Source organism: Ictidomys tridecemlineatus, chromosome 7, assembly GCF_052094955.1.
Source record: "Ictidomys tridecemlineatus isolate mIctTri1 chromosome 7, mIctTri1.hap1, whole genome shotgun sequence".
Taxonomy (NCBI): domain Eukaryota; kingdom Metazoa; phylum Chordata; class Mammalia; order Rodentia; family Sciuridae; genus Ictidomys; species Ictidomys tridecemlineatus.
The window spans coordinates 120,809,131-120,828,317 of NC_135483.1; the positions used below are offsets into that span (position 1 = coordinate 120,809,131).

Sequence of the window (19,187 nt, forward strand, 5' to 3'; positions counted from 1 at the left end):
TAGGGATAAATGAGCTTGTGGAGAGGACGGGCCATAAGCTACGTGAGCCTGCAGCACAGTGCACAGTGCTGGCTTGGGGTGGGCACCTAATAAATGGCACTTTCTCGACAGCTTGCTGGGCACTGTGTTGGCCCCAGTGTAATAAGGAGAACAGCCTGGAGGTCATCCATAAGTGACTGCAATGGTTCTCGTGCTCACACTCCTGTTTCTTTTTGTTTTGTTTTGTTAACTGCTTTTTAAATTTAGCAATACATCACCCACATTTTTCTGTCAGCAAGTAGAGTTGTAGGAGCTAATTTTTAATGGTTGGTTAGTATTACATTTTATGGTTGTACCATAATTTATTTCACCATTTCCTCGTCCTTTTTTTTTACAAAGGCATTTATAGTTTTATATTTAAAAAAATATATAGAGGTAATGTATGAACATTGAAATATGAAGTAATTAAGTAGAAAACTTGCAATCAGAAAGGTAAAACCTCCTTTTCTACTCTCACCTCTTTCCATTCTGCAGCAATAACTACTCTTTGAGTATGCTTTTATGTATGTTCTATTGTGAATATATTTATATAATTATGTGAATGAGTTCATATATACATATAGAAAGCAAGTTCTTCAGTATGCCTTTTAAAATTAAAAGGGGACATCTTTATTGTTAGTACAAGTGGATCTACTTCATTCTCTAAGCAGCTCTATGAATTTTATTTCATGGATAGACCATAATTTATTCAAACCATCTCCCACTGATCCAAATTCAGCACACTCTAAAAGTTGTTCTAGATTTTGCTATCATAAACAATTATGCAGTGGTGCCTGTGCACCCTGTGGCGCTTATGCTAGAATAACTAATAGAAATGGAATGATTTTATGCATTTAAAAAGTTTTGTTCTATGTTGCCAAGTGACTCTCTAGTGTGCCAATTTAGGCTAATACCAACATCATATGAGTCTATACCCATACACCCTCCCTAAAAGTTACTATTCCATCAATATTTTATATTTGATCTCTTATTTTCTCATTTGGAAATATTAACAAGAATACTGACATCAACTCAGAGGAGGAAAGTATCGATAAGGGAGGTTGCCCTCCTTGTCCTTTCTGGAATTATTTGGGCAAAGAGCTCCTCAAAGGAAAAGTCATTATACCTTCCAGAAGAGATTTGACATTGGCCATTGTCTCTACCTGAAGAACACAAGTTTTTCTGAAGTCTTTAAGTACCCACTGTGTGTCAGATCATGAATCAAAAGACAAACAACAAGCCTGGATACTGTTAGCTCTCTCCAACATGGGCCATGACGCCTCTGGTATGACTGATGTCACCTTCTTCCCTTTATTCTACCAACTGAAAGGTAGTTACAATAACCCCACCTTTTGTTATATAAGACTTGCTGATGAAGAAAGGACTCTGGGAGCCCAGTAGAATTCAACATGAACAGATGTTGAAATTATGTTGAGTAGCTTTGGGATTGTCCTCTTAACTTACTTGCCATCTTCAGGCAGAAGAAAATCCTCCTTCACCATAACTCTTGCTCCTGGTTCTTTGCAAATCTGTATAATGATATTGATATTAGGTCAATTGATATTAGGTTTAAACATAACAAAGTGCTGTATAAGGAAAAATACCTATGGTCAAAGCCAAAATATCAATAATGATAATAATGAAGAACTGGTAAACTGGCTTAAGACAACTACAGTAGATTAAAATGACCAGTTGATACATACAGAAGCAAGACATCCCTACTATTGAAAAGCTTCAATGAACTTAGAAATAATTACACCAAATATCCTCAGTTCATTTTATGAATGAGGACATAAAAGCAGAGAGGTTGTGTAACTCATCCCAAGTCATACAGTATGTTGGTGGCACCTATATAACCTACAATAATACCAAATAAGAAATACATGCATACAGATGTTTGGTGTTGAAAGAATACTATTTTAATATATAGAATGTTCCCATGCATGCTGAATAAATTGAAGTATGGAATCCACTTAAATTAAATGGATACAAGATCCAGTGGATTCTATATTTCCAGTTATTTTTAATAGACTATTGTTATTACCTTTCTGGTGTGATTTCTGTTTCCTCTAGAACAACATTCCTGCCCAGCACCACGGTCTGTGAAACTCTAGATTAAATAAATAAATAAAATAAAAAATCCCCTGTAACTGTAAAAATCTCATCTTGGTCCTGTTAAAACAGGATGGGCACAGGCATGTTCTGGGCTACACCCAGAGTCAAGGAATATTTGACCAAAAGTCTTTTATCTTCTCCTAGAAGCTGCTGTTGTCACTAACAGCAAAATCAATAGGAAAAAATAACTTTAATTTGGGAAATTCTAGTACTTCCAACTGTGATACCGAAAAGATAGTTAGCAAGCTCAGGAGACATCAGTGAGAAATTTGGGAAGTTTCCCTTTGGAAATTAGGTGGGACACTGGAGCTTGTCCTGAATTCAAAAAATTCTAGCTCTTTTGAGAAGCAGGGCAGAGACTGCTTGTCAGCTTGTGTGGTAGAAGCAGAATATTCATCACACCTGGCCTTGCGGAAAGAAAGACCCACTAGGGCAAAGTTCCTTGTGCACCTGCTATAAGGAGCACCTGCTGGCGGCCATAGAGAAGTGATGGAGCAGCACTCTGGCGCCTACTGTGTGACATATTTAAAATTTATTATTATTTTAAAGTTCATTATCATCTGCAAGTTGGCTCCATGAATCTTCTTCTGGGATTAAGGCTTAAAGCAGAACTGATCTCTGGAATATCCATTCTTTTGGAAAAGACTATGGGGAATCTGGTCACTGATGGAAAACCGCAAAGCTATCTAAGCTTTCCACCAGGAATTGGGCAGGTTCACATTCTTTCGCATTTCATTGGCCAAAGGAAGTCATGTGGCCACGCTACTGTCAGCGGGGCAGGGTAAAGCAATACACGCCTCCGCTGTCAGGGGGCTCTGCAAACCACGTGGCGAGGACAAACCCAGTGGGAAGGGCTGTGAACGTTCAGGAACAATAACACAACCTACCTCTGGGACTTCGACCCATCTGAATGAACCCAGAAACAGTGTTCTTCAAAAATCATCAGGCTCATGCCTTTTGGACTGTGCTAACTGGTTGCTCTCAGGTCAAGGGCACCAATGTTAGGTTATGATTTTAAAACTAAAAATGGATTAAGGTCGAGTTTAACAGGGGTGTGGTTTTTACTCTGTGCAACCCGCATCATCCCACATCCTTTCCTCAGTACTACTGTAGGTAGGTTTGATGTGGTTCCTGTGTTTTCCAAAACTAGACAACCAGAAAATGCTCATAGGCTATTTTCCTAAAAGGCTAATACTTTGTCTTTTTTAATATGGAAAAATTGTTGAAAAGGGTATTTTGAATTGCGGCTGTAAAAGAAAAATCCAACTTTGAGCAATTGCTAAGTCAATTTTCCTTTCTTGTGTGTGTAGATAAAACAGGAGGAAAGGCCAGCTGGTAGATTGGCAGTTTTAAAAAAAATGAATTCTACTTTTTTTTGGTAGTGGTTGTTCATGAAAATCAGTTTCAGATGATAATGAATCTGAAATACAAGTTCTACTCCAGCAAAAGGTTTTCAAGGGATTGTTTTGATTGTTTCTGGATAGCACCCTCAGGCCCTCTACCAGCAAAGATTCTTCCCGCAGTACCTTGTTTGAGCCAGGAATCTACTCAGCAAAAATGCAAGATACAGAAACTTGGGGCTAGGAACTTTGCCAGGGGGACTTACAAGAATGAGTTCTGCAAGCCCCTCCCCCCAAGAGGTAGTAGTCACAGAGGGGAGACACAAGTAAACAGGAAATTATACAAGAGTGACAGAACTTTTTAATTACAAAGGAGGGAAGTGTAACTCACTCTTACAAAATGGGGAAGATGTTCTAGAGAGAATAACCTGTAAACAGAAGTGAAGAATGAAGTGACATCATCCAAGGGAAAGGAATCCTGGAAATTTTTTTGTGGGGCTCAATTGTAGATCCTCAGAAGGAGGCAAAAGGGGCAGGGCCTGTGATTCCCTCATTGAAGCCTGCAATACTCAGCTTTCTATGATAGAGCCTCTCACCTTTCCAGTTTTTGTGGGTTTTTTTTTTTTCAAAATATTTATAAACTTATAATTTTTTTTTTTGTTTTGCTAAAATATTTTAAATACCGAAAAGAACAAAATACGCATGTACCTACAACTCAGGATTAACAAACATTATTGTTATGTCATTTTATTTAATCTTTTAGAAATACACGACTACCAATAAATTTGGAGTTTTCTAATAACTTTTTCCTGGTCACATTTCTCTTCATTCTTCTCTCCTTGGAGTTAACTGTTATTATGAATTTTGTAACTAGTTCTTATTTTTATGTTTATCAAAATGAACTAATAAATAACATTGTTTTATGTATGCAAATTTTATGTAAATAATCCCCTGTACATAATATTTTGTAAAGTGAATGTTTTTCAGTATTATTCATCATATGAATACTCCAATATTAATTTGGCTGTATCGCTGCTATCAACATATAGATTATTGTCCACTTTTTGTTCTCACCAGAAAGACTGCAGTAAAAGATAAATAACTCTTGGTATGGAGTTATTTATCTACTTACTTATGTTTTCATGTTTGGTTAGGGCATTACCTGAAAATGTGATGGCTGCTCATCGAGAAATCACATTTTCAGTTTCACTCAACGTTACTATCTCATAATAAATTATGTGTTCCCATTTATTTTTTTCCTTGAAGTCTTGGTGAAGATGTTTCTTTTCTCTTGATCTTCACTGTTTGCCGTCCTGTGTTAATTCATTTTAATTTGCAATTCTCCCATGAGTGAAGGTCTATGAGATGTAGCCTTTTTTTTATTATTGTAAATGATACTTCTCTTTAAAAAAAAAAAAAAGCTTTAGTTGTTCTTTTTAAATATACATGACAATAGAGTGTATTTTGACATATCATACATACATGGAGTATAACTTACTCTAATCAGAATCCCATTCTTGTGGATGAACGTGATGTGGAACTATACTGGTTGTGTATTCATATCTGAGCAGAGGAAAGTTGGATGTAGTCTTTCTCTAATACCTGGATATATCCCTCCTCATTCCCTCTTTCCTTGGTGATGTTGATTCCTTTCTCTTATCTTCAGATCCCGTGATTCTTTCCTCTCATGTACTCTCAATGGATAACTTCACTTCTTATTTCGTGGAAAAAATATTAAAAAATCAGAATAAAATGACATGATAAACCACCTTTGGACCTATCAGTGTTGCCTGTCTTCTCTCTAGTTATGGAGAAAGGTTCTTGCTCCAATTTAAGGACAGTTCTTCCTCTTGTAACATAAATCCTACCTCTCTTCATCTCCCGAAGCCTATTGTCCCTCCACTTTCCTCCCTGTGTCTTTCATTAGGGCAGCACACTTTTTCTGGTAAACAGCCAGATAATAAGAGCCTGATGATATCAGTCTCTATGTTCTAATTAGAAGAGGAGGAGGAGGAAGAGGAGGAGGAGGAGAAGGGAAAGAAAGAAAGAAAGAAAGAAAGAAAGAAAGAAAGAAAGAAAGAAAGAAAGAAAGAAAGAAAGAAAGAAAGAAAGAAGAAAAAATCTTTTTAAGTGAGCAGAAGTGTGGATCTGGTTTGCAGTAATAGTTTGTCAGTCCTTGTCCTATATCATCAGTCATTTCTCCAGCTTTACTAGCTTTTCCCCCATCCATATGTAAGTATGCTGTAATGCCACCCATCTTAATAAACACTACTTCAACTAGGAAGTCAGTCATGATTTCTCATCTGAGCTCAAATGAAGTGGGAATCTATGTGGCAAGATGGAAAGTGCATGTAATAGGAGTAAGAAGAACTGGGTTTATCTACTTCTGTTGTAAAAAGAAAATGTATATATATTTAGACCTGGGACCTCTCTAGATAGTGCCTCAGTTTCTCTACTTCCCTTTAAAATAAAATTTCCTAAAAGGGTGGTCTGTACTTGCCATATCCATTTCTCCTCTCCCTTTCTCCTTTGAACCTATTTCAGTCAGTTTTGGGTCCTCTCACATGAAGCTATTATTTTCAAGGTTAGCAGCCTCCATCTCCAAAGGCTAATTCCTCTGAGTGCCCTTTGAAACCCCTTCTTAACCTATCTCCTCCTTCTGGGTTCCTCCCATACCTCATGGCTGTTATGGTTTCTCTCCTTGACTAAATGCTTGGACATCCAGACCCTGGCTCTCTTCTGTCTTCTCTTCTAGATCTACCCTTTGTTCCCCAGATGATTCCATCCAGTCAGATGGCTTTAAATTTCAGCTTTATACTGATGACTCCCAAATTCATATCTTCTGTCCAAATCTCTCTCTTGAGCAACACACATACACACCTTAAATTGGCTGCCCAAAGGATAGCTCAGATTACTCACATCTAAAACAAAAATCTGGATGTCTACCTTCCAAACTGTTTTCCCAAGATTGCCTTCGGATCATATCTTGAGTATGGCTACATCTAAACAGCAACATTTTTTAAAAAAAATTATACATGAAGGTAAGTTTCTTGAAAGAAAATTGTTTACCCAAAGTAGCATCTGACATGTAAGTAGCCCCTTAGTAAATACTGGCTGAATGAATGGATGATTGTGTACTTGAAAGTATAAAGGATTTTAAACACAGCTCCAAGACCACTTCTTTGTAGCTCATGTGCTTCTATCATGGGGCTCTGGGGGACTGTGCCAAGGGCTCTGATGTGTGACGCCTGTGGCATAGATGCAGTGTTACCACCCCAGTGGAGGACGTTGCTGAGGCTTTTCCTGGCACCATTCATTCCCACCCTGCCCTTCAACACCATTGGTCAACAATGGCTCTGTCCCTCTCACTACCTTGGTAGTTCAGAGACAGCTCCCCAGTCTGTGTCATCTGCCAGGCCAGTGACAACCAGTATGGATGGGGACGACCTGCCAAATTAGCTGTCACCTTAAGAACTGAAGAATGAGAAGGTCACAGAATAGGCTTCTAGATCTAATTCACTATCCTTGTAGTTCATGGAAATTCCTCCTGAATTGGGGCAATATCTTGATTATCAGTACTTGTCTTGTCTGGTGTTACAAACTGACATTTCTTTCTAAATTTCCTGGAGTTTTAGCAGAAAGTCAAGAGAGAAAGCATCAGTATCTTCAAACTACATTCTCCCCAATGTTGCCCCAGCCAACCGATGAAAGAATTTGCCTCTGGCCCCAACCCCTCATATCCAGAAATGAGAATCCAAGGTAATGAATCATTAGGCACAGTTTATAATTTTTATTAAAGGTTCTGCTTTTTTCATTTCTCAAATGCTACTTTCAGAAGTGTGAGGGTCTCACTAAAAGGCAGTTGATTCTGTAGTTCACTTTCTTAGACTCTGGGTTTGAAATGAACACACTTACATGGTGAGAATGGGAAAAGCAGGCGGCAGCTCTTGGGACTGAGGAGGGGTTTCTGCCTGTGTATCCCTCTTCACTCCTACCCTCTACTGTGACTGTGGCAGCTTGCCCCTGTAAATATATATGACAAGCAGAGACATGGCCTCTTTCAGGGCTCCGTGCTGCATCTGGGGAACCTAGCCAAGGGAGAGGCAGCTTATTCAAGGGGAACAACGAGTTCTCCTACTGTACTGGGTCTCAAATGTAGACACAGGATCTGTCAAAGGAGCTTCTCTGTTCTCCATATTGACAGCTCCTTCTCGCTCCATGACGTGCGTGCTGCAGAAACATGACCTGGAACTGATGTGTTCTGACAGAAACAAGCTGGAAGATTTTAGACTCTTTTCCTTTTTCTCTCTTCCTGATGGTGCAGAACTGTTGAAGGGGGAGGGAAGCATGTGGCTGTCAGAAGAGGGCCTGAGTCCCATGGCCACAGCTAGCCTCAAAGCTGGGCTCCAAGGCCCACTGAATCTACATGTGGTTTCTTGGATTCTTGAAAGGTGACGCTGTTCCCTGCTTGTGGAATTTTACTATATAAAATAAAACAATGTTGGAATATCTGCAAAATGGGGACTGAGAAGAATGGAGGAAATAAAAATCAAACTGAAGCTTTGCAGACCACAGGTAAATGTGATAACCAAGATAACAAGAAAGCAATACAGAAAAAGGACGCAATGAACTGCTTATTCAGTCCAATGTATGCAATCAGTTTTAATCTTGGAAGATAATCTATTATGATCAAGCCTGATTGCCTATATTAATAAAATTGAACTCTCTCTGGGTAACTTTAAATTTTCTTTTCAGGAATTTTTTAAAAATTCTACCTAGGTGATCAAAGCATTATGTTAATCAATCCATTCAGCAAATATTTAAAAGCATTTTTCTATGTGTTAAGTCTTGTGGCTACAACAGTATGGAGGAGAAGGAAGAGTCTGTGGGGCTTATCTTTGTTAGAGGTTGACTATATAAACGAGAACACAACATCTGACAAATGGATGGAGAAAATAAAAGAGAGACTTCAAAAGAGGATGTGAAGGAGAGATTCAGAGAATGAGAAGAAGTGGTCCTATGAGGATGGGGAAGGGCCTCTGGGTAGAAGAGGCCCTGCAAAGGAAAAGGGCAAGATGTGTTCAAGGAACTGAAAGAAAACAAGGTGGCAGAAGTCAGAAAGGGCGAGAGGGGGAAGGGGGGCAGAACAGGCAGAGTTGGTGAGGGTGTTGGGATTTTATTCTAAGTGAGTTAGAATGTCAGTAAAGAGTTTTATGTAGAGAAGGATGTAATACAACACACACACATACACACACACATACACACACACACACACACACACACACACACACCTTTATATATAAAAAAGCAACGATTTCAAACTGCAAGTAGTTTTCCTCCCAGAACCATATGATAATAAGCTGCAGTATAAAGCCCTGCATTAGTTACAATTTGCGCTGTAATTGCCCCCAAATTTAGTAGCACAAGACAACATCTGTTATCTCAGGATTTTTTGTGAGTCAAAAGCCAGGATATACAAAGAAATCAAAAAATCTTAACACCAAAACAAACCAAATAACATAATCAAAAAAATGGGCAAAGGAACCGAACAGATACTTCTCAAAAGAAGAAATACAGGGCTGGGGTTGTAGTTCAGTAGTAGAGTGCTTGTCTAGCATGTGTGAGGCACTAGTTCAATTCTCAGCACCACATATAAATAAATAAAGGTCCATTGACAACTAAAAAAAAATTTAAAAAAGAAGAAATATGAACAGTCAACAATATATGAAAAAAATGGTCAACATCTCTAGCAATATAAAACTACACTGAGATTTATTTTCACGCCAACCAGAACGGGAATTATCAAGAGTACAAGTAACAAAAAATGCTGGCGAGGATGTGGGGGGAAAAATAAACTCATACATTGCTGGGGCATTGCAAAACAGTGGCAACCACTCTGGAAAGCAGTATGGAGATTCCTCTAAAAACTAGAAATGGAACCACCATTTGACCCAGTTATCCCACTCCTTGGTATATATCCAAAGGATTTAAAATCAGCATACATAGTGACACAGCCACATCAATGTTTATAACAGCACAATTCACAATAGCTAAGCTATGGAACCCACATACATATCCATCAATAGATGAATGCATAAAGAAATTGTGGTACATACATACAATGGAATATTACTCAGTCATAAAGAAAAATGACTTTATGACATTTGCCAGAAAATGGATGGATCTGGAAACAATCATGCTAAGTGAAATAAGCCAATCCCCAAATACCAAAGGTCAAATACCTTTCCTGATATGTGGATTCTAATCCACGATAAGATGAGGAGAGGAGGAAAATACAAGTTCAGTGGATTACACAAAGGGGAATGAAGGGAAGGGAGGGGGATAGGAATAGGAAAGACAGTGAAATGAATCTGATATAACTTTCCTATGTACATATATGATTATACCACAGTGAATCTCATCATCATGTACACCCACAAGACTAGTATCCTATTTAGAATAAGATATATTTCATGCTTATATATCAAAGAGACTCCACTGTCATGGATAACTAAAAAGAATTACTTAAAAATAGCTGGGTCTTTTGACTTAGACTCTCACAAGGCGGCAAACCTGGTGTTGGCTAGGGCTGTGGTCCCACCGAGTGCTGGACTTCTAAACTCACTCAAGTAGTGTGTGCAGGACTAAGTTAAAGACTACTAACCCACAGCCTTTAGTTCTTTGCTAAGGATTCTGTTGCCACAGGAATACAGCTGGTGGCTGCCCTCAGCCCTTGCCTTGTTCTCTCCATAGGGCAGCCCACAACATGGCAGCTGAAGGGCACAGAGAGGGCCAAGAAGGAAGCCACCATCTTTCCTAAGCAATATTCTATCACTTGCTGCATTCTGCTAATTAGAAGTGAGCCACTAGGTGTAGCTCACCCTCAGTGGGAGGGCAGGGGTTATATGAATATCAACAAGTAGGGATGACACTGAGCATCTTAAAGGCCCCCCGCCACATGACTCATCATCCCAGATACTTCCCAGCAAGGAAATATCTGGGATAAAATAAAATAGAAATAAAATCTGGGATAAAATAAAATAGAATAAAATCACAAAATATCTGGGATAAAAATAAAAGTATCTGGGATAAAATAAAATAGAATAAAATCACAAATAAAAGTATTTGGGATAAAATAAAATAGAATAAAATCACAAAGATTAGAAATTAAATCATTACCTTACTATTAAATAACCCTCAGACTCTATTAAGTTTTGCCAACTGTCATAAAAACATCTCACTTTATAGGAAGAGGATACAGTTCAGACTTTTGTCTTTAGTTTACTTTCCTCCAATCACCTATAGTTTCTCAGCTCATCTTCACATTTTGAAGACTGTAGGCAGTTACTTTGTAGACAATCTCTCCATTTGGATTTTTCTGATGTTACTTGATGATTTTTTTAGAAATATCATAGAAATGATACATTATATCATATCAAGTTAATTGCAACCCATGAATTGCTGATGATTTTAATTTTGATTCCCTGATTCAGGGAATATCAGCCATGTTTCTCCACTATAAAATTACTCTCCCCACCCCCACTGTAATTAATAAGTATTTTGTAGAGACACTTTAAAACTATGCAAATATTTCATTCCCCAGACAATGTTTATTCATTTATTGATTTATGTCTGTGTGGACTGGTAAATTTTAATTTATTTAATGCATAATTTAATGCATATTATCATCACTATGTATTTTGGGGTGAAAATAATTCCAGATTTAAGCAGTGGGAAATCCTTCAAACTGATTTCTGAGTGTGTGTGTGTGTAATGTTCCCATTATTTTCTGAGCATTTTCTTACTTTCTGACATAAAACATGTTCCAGGATCATCTGGTGCTTCTACACCCTAGTCTTGGGATTCCTTTTCCCTATGGAGACCAGAAGCGTTTTGGTGGTGAATGGTATTTAATACCCCAGATGTGTGCTTATTGCCATTGAGAGTATTGGGGCTGGGGATGTGGCTTAAGTGGTAGCGCGCTCACCTGGCATGCGTGCGGCCCGGGTTCGATCCTCAGCACCACATACAAACAAAGATGCTGTGCCCGCCGATAACTAAAAAAAAAAAAAAAAAAAAAAAAAAAAATTAAAATTCTCTCTCTCTCTCTCTCTCTTTAAAAAAAAACAGAGTATCACTGTTCCAACACTTTCTCTGTGGACAGAGCAAGATGATATGTATGTCTATGAGTATATATTTATTCATATTTACATCTATATCTACTTTTATGTCTATCAGTACATATTGGAAACTATGACTTCACACTGCTTTCTCCAATTCCAATGCAACACCACAAGTCCAGTTTGCATATTTTCCATATTTCTACACCTAGCTTTCTCCCTCAATGAGAAAACTGATTTCCATTGCCTTTATTTATTTATTCTTGATAATGGGGATTGAACCAAGGGGCGTTTTAACCACTGAGATACATTTCCAGCCTTTTTTATACTTTATGTTGAGACGGTGTGTCTTGTTAAGTTGTTTAGGGCCTCACTAAGTTGCTGAGGATGGCTTTAAAGTCACCATCCTCCTGCCTCAGGCTCCCAAGCCACTGGAATTACAGGCATCCACCACCACACTGGGCATATTTACTTATGTGATCTGAGTCCTGGCATATAATCAGAAGTCACTGGATATCTCGACAATATTAAACCCAGTGGGATGGCCTGGAAGAAAGCTGACTGCAGTGGACCCAATAGTTAAAGAGATATAAGGGAATGCAATGGAGTGTGAGACACTTTCTTTTGACAGGTCTGCTCAGAATGATGGAGGAGACCATGTTATAGTTGAAGGAGCAACTGGCGTCAAAAATGAGGAATTTAAAAATGGATGCTATTGGGATCAATATGCTGAGGGCAGTAATCCCAGAAGAAGAGTCTGACAAGAAAGAGTGAGAGAGAAGGAACCTAAACTAATTTTTGAGGGTACTGGCAACTCTGGTCACAGAAGGAGTTGAACATTGACTTTTAATGTCACTGACCTCAAAGGTAATGAGAAAGGAAAAATATTCTGGATGAACAGATAACATTTGACAAATCCTAATACATTTTTTATTTTCTATCACCTTTTTATTGGAAGGCTCAATCACAAATATTATTGCCCCAGGAAAGAAATGGAGGATACAAAGCCTGAAGAATAGAAGAAAGTGGCACAAAGGGAGTTCTTGTCAGTCAGGCAAGGGAAGGAGGAAGACAAGAGAGACCGAGAGGAGAGGAAGTTTAAAAGAAAGAAATAGCCACGAGAATACTCTTGAGGTCTAACCTGAGAGTATGTTATGTTGGATTGTTCCAGATAGATTTGTAAGAAACACAATCTAAATGGCTGGCGCTTACTTTCTTGGGGGATAGCCTGGGGTGGCAGAAATTCTCTCAAATCATCCTGACATTGGATTTGGCTTTCCATCCAGCAAAGCACCAGAATAGGAGAAAATCAAAGCTTAAAGAGAAGCTCTAGAGCATCCTCAGGGATTTTTTTTTCACTAGCATCTACCCACTCCCATAGGTGGGAAGAGCGTCTGGTTCCCTAGGGACTGCTGGGAAGATCAGAGGTGCAGACGAAGCCTGAGAAGAGGGCAAGGAATCTGTAATGTGGCCTGAGTCCAGAGCACCCTCTGTGGACAGTGCAGGACAGGGAGGAGCCAACTAGAATGAGTCATTTCCTAGCAGGACTCTGAAGGGTCAAAGGACAGCAAGTGGGTCAGCAGTCTTTCTCTGACTGCTGTAAACACCCAGGAGCTTGCCCCATGTCCAGATGCCACCCAAGGAAAAGGGGTCTTTCCACCAGGGAGTGGAAAACATATGGAAAGATGGGGTGCATACTCTGCAGACAATATTTAGTCACCAGCTTCTTTCAAGTTGAAGAAAGCTAAGTTACTTTAAAATTTTGTTGTTGTTGTTGTTTTAGGTGTAGATGGACACAATGCCTTTGTTTATTTAATTATATGTAGTCCTAAGTCTTTTACCCAATACCTCACATGTGCTAGGTACTGAGCCACCACCCCAGTCCCACAAGTTACTTTTATTAAGCTTGTTTTCATTTTCTCCATTGAAATGGGACCACCAGAGAAAGATGAAGGCAATTACCAGAAAAAGAAAAAAAGGAATGACCATTTTCCCAAACTTGGGCTGCAGTATGAATTTTGACAGCAGCAGGGCAGGTCTGTTGGTGTGAACAGGTTCACCAAATGGCTTCCATTTTGCCCATGAAATGAGGATTGAGCTCCAATTCAGAGGGAAGGTTAAGAAGAGTAATTTGAATCAAGATGAAGAGGTATAAAGTTATCATCTCGAAGGATTTCAAAATGCATATCAGTATCTCACACTTTCAGAGAAGCCCTATTTTGTGAAAAAGACATCTATTGGAAATTAAATATAAGCTGGAGCTGATTCACGTTTGATGGATAACCAAAGTTTTCAGAAATTGAAGGCCCTCTTTAAGTAAAAGAACAAAATTATTCACATAAAATTCAGAACAGAGACTTGGAAGGGATCAGTGGAAACCAGGATGCCTAAACTTTTAGCTTCATTAGCACCATAGCAAACCATAGCCTCACACCTGCTAATACCTCCCAGAACAGGTTCATTGGATACCAGATTGGGATGTGCCATTATGACTTCTCCTAACTTGCCTCCCTTCTCTCATCCCTCACCTCAAACACCAATCCATCATCCCATGGCTGCTCCTCATTTTCTTTGAATATCAGTCATAGCCCCACATTTCAGCTCTCTCCCTGACTGCCTCTTTAGACAGGGGTCTTCCAAACTTGTTAGACAATGACCTATAATGAGAAATGCATTTTATATTGTAATTCCTTATCTGTGCATAGTATTGGAAAAAATGTTTCAAAATAAATATTAATTTTCCATGTGCAAAATACTCTAATATTTTCTAGCTGATGTATTCTGTATATGAGAATAATTTTATTTGGGTCACACTAACATGACTCTTACAACCAAAAGGTTGAGAAGCACTCTCTGGTCAGTGGGGTACCTCTGATGCATTTTTTTTTTACATTGCCATTTTTGCTCTGGGGCTCCCTTACTCTGGATTGCTCTTAAACTCTGCTGCTACAATTCTGAAAATCTTTTTTTATCCCTTCAGTTTCAATTACAACTTTACCTTTTAGATAAAGCCATCTATTGAATCCTCTCTACTCTTCTGTATTTTGTACTCATATCTCTATGAAAAATATTATTCCGGTTTTGGTTCTAGTTAATTATTTAAAATTCAGTCCTTTTTTACTTCATTTTAAAGTCTTAAAGGCAGGATCAGGTCTGATTGTGACAAGGTCATTTCTATGATTCCTCCAGCACCCAGAACCTAGCATATGGCAAATTTGTTAGGAAGGAGAAAAATAATGGCTCCTGGGGTTTTTGTGCCCAATTCAATGAAACAATACATTTAAATAAGAAAGATCTACCTAATGTTTATTATACCTTGTTTTGTAAGTGAAGTAATTGACTTCAGGTCACAAAAATAGTAACTGGTTGTTATGGTTTAAATATTAATTTCCCCCAAAGCTCATATGTGAGACAATGCAAGAATTTTCACAAGTGAAATGATTAGATTATCATAGGTATAACCTAAGCAGTGGATTAATCCACTGATATGGATTAACTGGGTGGTAAATGTAAGAAAGTAGGGGGTGGCAGAAGGAGGTAGGTTACTGGGGGCATGACTTTGGTGTTTATATTTAATCTTGGTGAGCAGAGCTCTCAGCTTCCTGGTGACTGTGTTCTGAGATGCTTTCCTCCATCACACCCTTCTCACCTTGGGCCTAGAGATATGGAGTCAACCATCTATGGACTTAGACTTCTGAAACCATGAGCCCCAAACAAACTTTTCCTCCCTTAAATTGTTCTTGTTAGCTTTTATTATTTTTTTTTTGCCATAGAAACAAAAAACTCACTAAAACCTTGGGATAGCCAGGAGACAAGATAAGCCCCATAGTCGTAGCCACCATGTTATTCTCAGTGAAGTGCTTAACCCACAGGAAGCACTCAGTTTCTGTTTACCATTATTATCACTTAACCAAAGGGTGTTGGATCAAAGCTGAATGAATGTATTTGGCAGAAACTGTAGATTATCTGTAATAGCCTTTGGGTCCAAAGATAATTCCATTCATCATTCTGCTATTAGTTTTCTATTTAATCTGCTGTTTTATTTTTCTGTGTGAGTGGCAGTGACTACATGATTAAAAATCACCAGATCAGGAAAATGAATTTACTGTCTTTGGTAGTCTTAACGACTACATTAGATTAACTGCAAGACTGATTCAACTGTGCACAAATTAGATATTAAGATAGATGAAAAGAATCCAATTTGACCAAAAATGATTTCGAGACTGTATAGATCAAACTAATTTTCTTCCTTTGTGCAATTCAGTTCAGTGTAACCCTTCAAATGTGTGATGCAAGGCATTGCAGGGGATTGCAAGAAAAATCAGCAACAGCCTTTGTTGCTAAGGAGTTTATAATCAAATGTGAGTACCTTATGAGTTGGAGGTAGAGGGAACATGATGTCTGTACAAATTTCCCTAATAAAAGGCAAGAAGAATAAGGTTTATTTCATGAAGTTTCAATGAGTTCAGAAATAGAGGAATGAGTTATTTTCCCAGTGAGGGAATTGTGGTGCTGAGAGGTATTAAAAGACAAGGTGGAGGCTGGGGTTGTGACTGAGTGGTAGAGCACTCGCCTAGCACATGCGGAGCTCTGGGTTTGATCCTCAGCACCACATAAAAATAAATAAAATAAAAGCATTGGTGTCCAACTACAACTCAAAATAAATATTCCAAAAAGACAAGGTGGGCAAATATAATTCTCATTCTCAAAATGAAGATGAGGTGTCCTCCTCAGTAAAAATCAGTGGGGATTTCATAGACTCTAAGTAAGATTCTAGGATTAATTATTAATAAGGTGGAGGGGAGAGCTTATATATGAAAGTAATCCAGTGATCACTAAACACTGAGGAATTTTGTAATGGTATGAATTTTTTATTCCCTCAAAGCTCATGTTGAAACTATATCCCCAATTCAACAGTCTTAGGAGACATAGTCTTTGGGAAGGCCATGATTGAGACCTGTGGGATCCATCCCCAAGAATGAGATTAGGAGATGCCCTTATTAAAGGGCTCATGGAGGGAATTTCCTCTTTTTGCCCTTCCACCTTCTGCCATGTAAGGACACAATGCCCCTTCTCTCCAGAGGACTGAGTGCTCAAGGTACTGACATTTTAATCTTGGACCTTCCTGTCACCAGAATTGTGAAAAAGCAAACAAACAAACATTTTTTTCTAATAAATTAATTACCCAGGCTGTGGCATTCTGTTGTAGGAGCACAAAATGGTCTAAGATAAAGTCATACCAAATTAATCTTTTTTTTTTTGGAGGTGGTCATGGTGGCACAATATATATAAAGCAGTCAAATTTCAGGATAGCCTTGGGGACAAAACAGAAAAAAAAATGAGGCACATTAAAATTGATGAATTGAACAACTGCATTCAAAGGATGCTGATTAATAGATGGATGGTACCCTGAAGGACACTCCTTAGTATCCTTTCATAGTCCTCTAACTTTTATACTGCTTGATTCATATTTAATCAGAAACTTGAATACAGATGTAGAAGACGTGTTCATTAATCCTCAGTTGAACTGGAGCTGGAAGAAGAACAAACAAACATGGGCAAAATCAAGATCTAAAAGAATCTTTGCTATGTTGAAATGATGGCTCCAATCTCCCAAGATAAAGCTCAAGCATCCTAATATTGGTCAAGTCAGCAGTGCCTGCACAAGATGATGGAGATGTGACTCAGGAACAGTAAAAAACAAACAAACAAAACAAACAAACAAAAAAACTTTAAGTTTTAATTAGTTGACTGTGATAAGAGTATTACAGGATCAGTAAAATTATCACCACCTCTACTACCACCATAACTATCACCACCACCACTACTATTACCACTGAAAGGAAAGTGACCACAACACTCGGAGCAACCAAGAGATCTTTATTGCAACAGTGCAACAGAGAAGAAAAGAGAGAAAGAGAAGCTGGGGTGGGAACGGCAGGGGAAGGCTTTTATAATCTCTTCTGCTGTGCTGCCTAAATCTAACAGTCTCTGAGTTTGCAAGCTGCCTTGTTGGCACAAGGAGGGTTGAGTGTTCAGCCCTGAGTGGGGGCTTGGATGTTTGGGCTTGAAGCAAACAGGTGATAAAGAACCAGACAAAAGGTTTGAGTGGCCAAGTCATCCTGCAGCTAACTTTGTTTGGCAAGCCCTGCAGACAACTTATTCAGCCTGTCCTGCACATAACAACCACCACCACTACCACCACCATGCCACACCATCAACACTACCCTCATTACCACCACTACCATTACTTCCGACACCACAGCACACCACTACATCACCACCAAGGCCATCTCAGCTCTTAATCTGTGTCCATGGAAAGACTGTCTCTGGAAGGAGGAAGCCGTTCCACCAATCACATGACATTGAGATTGGTGGGTACTGTTGTGTGTGCCACATGTACAACCTTAAGAAGGCTCACAGGGAGAGTAATGACACAGGTGAAGAAACCCCAATCTGTGTTATACTGAGGAAATTTAAAGGCCCTGGAGTTTGTTATCCTAGACTAGAGAAGTCTTAGAAGAAATACGATAAAAGTTTCCAAATGATTCAAGGGTTATCATATGAAAAGAACAATTTAATTTCTTTTATGGAACTTCAAAAAGCAGGACTGTGAAGTAACATTAACAAGAAAATACGGACTTTAGATTATTAAAGAATTTTCTCAAAGCTAGAATTGTTTGAAAATGGAAAGAGTGGATCCTGCTAGAGTGTATTTCCTATCACCTATTGGGGTTTGGAGTAGGAGTCCAAGGGTTGAGGAGTTTGAATTTGACATTTCTAATTCCTAGAGTGACATCATGAAGCATGGTGGGGACCTGGGGAATTAGGGGAAAGGCTAATGAGAGAATGCCCTAGTCAGATGGCAGAATCCAATGAGGGAAGTTCCTCTAGTTGCGGATGGGAGGCAACGGGACAATAACCTAGAGGTGACTGTAAGTAACTTGCTGACTCTGGTTCAGGACTTAGTGATGGAGTACAACATGAGAGGAGTGGAGAGAGCGATACTGCTGAAGAGGTTCTCTACAGTTAGGAAGGATAAAGATAAAAATAAATATTAGTGATAGATATTTATGCAGAAAAGTTTGATAGTCCAGGAGGTTGTTGGTGATAGAATTAAAAATAAAATAAATAAATACACAGGAAGCAACTAGAGGGATGATGGGAGGCTGTGAATGGGGGTGAAGTTTGAATTGAAAAGTCCAAGAGTCCTGGAGCAGATGATCAGAACACTTGGGACTAGAACAGCAACCATACACAATGAGGGTGGAGAAAGCAGGGATTGGAAGGCCAGTCTGGGCATCATGCAGGCAACGAAGAGAAAAAATGATGAGAAGCAGAATTGGAGTAATGCTTTCCTGGACCTCTTCCCCGCTCTCCGTCTCACCCTCAGTTTCCACACATAGGACCCCATTTGGCCAGCATGCAGGGTGACCTGAACTCTTGTCCCATGTAAGTACTTGAACGGAAACCCAAGAGATCTAACTTCATAGGTCTCCCTCCTTCTCATACAGGGTTCATATTTGCTTTTCTAATCTCTCATTTGGGGAATTCAATCTAGAACAAATCCTGTGAGTGGTTGGTATTCTGGAAA

At 38.9% G+C, this 19,187-nt stretch overlaps 1 protein-coding gene across 20 annotated transcripts in view; it reads right to left on the minus strand.

The window, feature by feature from the left end:
• Positions 1-19,187, minus strand: part of Mmadhc (metabolism of cobalamin associated D) — a 100,103-nt gene that overhangs the window by 30,184 nt on the left and 50,732 nt on the right. For 13 of the 20 annotated variants that reach the window (XM_078017386.1, XM_078017387.1, XM_078017376.1 and 10 more), the window contains one exon: positions 1,483-1,547. In XM_078017386.1, coding sequence (XP_077873512.1) covers positions 1,483-1,547 — 65 coding nt within the window. Of the gene's footprint in view, positions 1-1,482; positions 1,548-2,062; positions 2,129-5,143; positions 5,188-6,091; positions 7,800-11,460; positions 11,531-19,187 lie in introns of those variants that run through there. The other 7 variants (XM_078017381.1, XM_078017383.1, XM_078017380.1 and 4 more) reach the window with 4 other exon arrangements.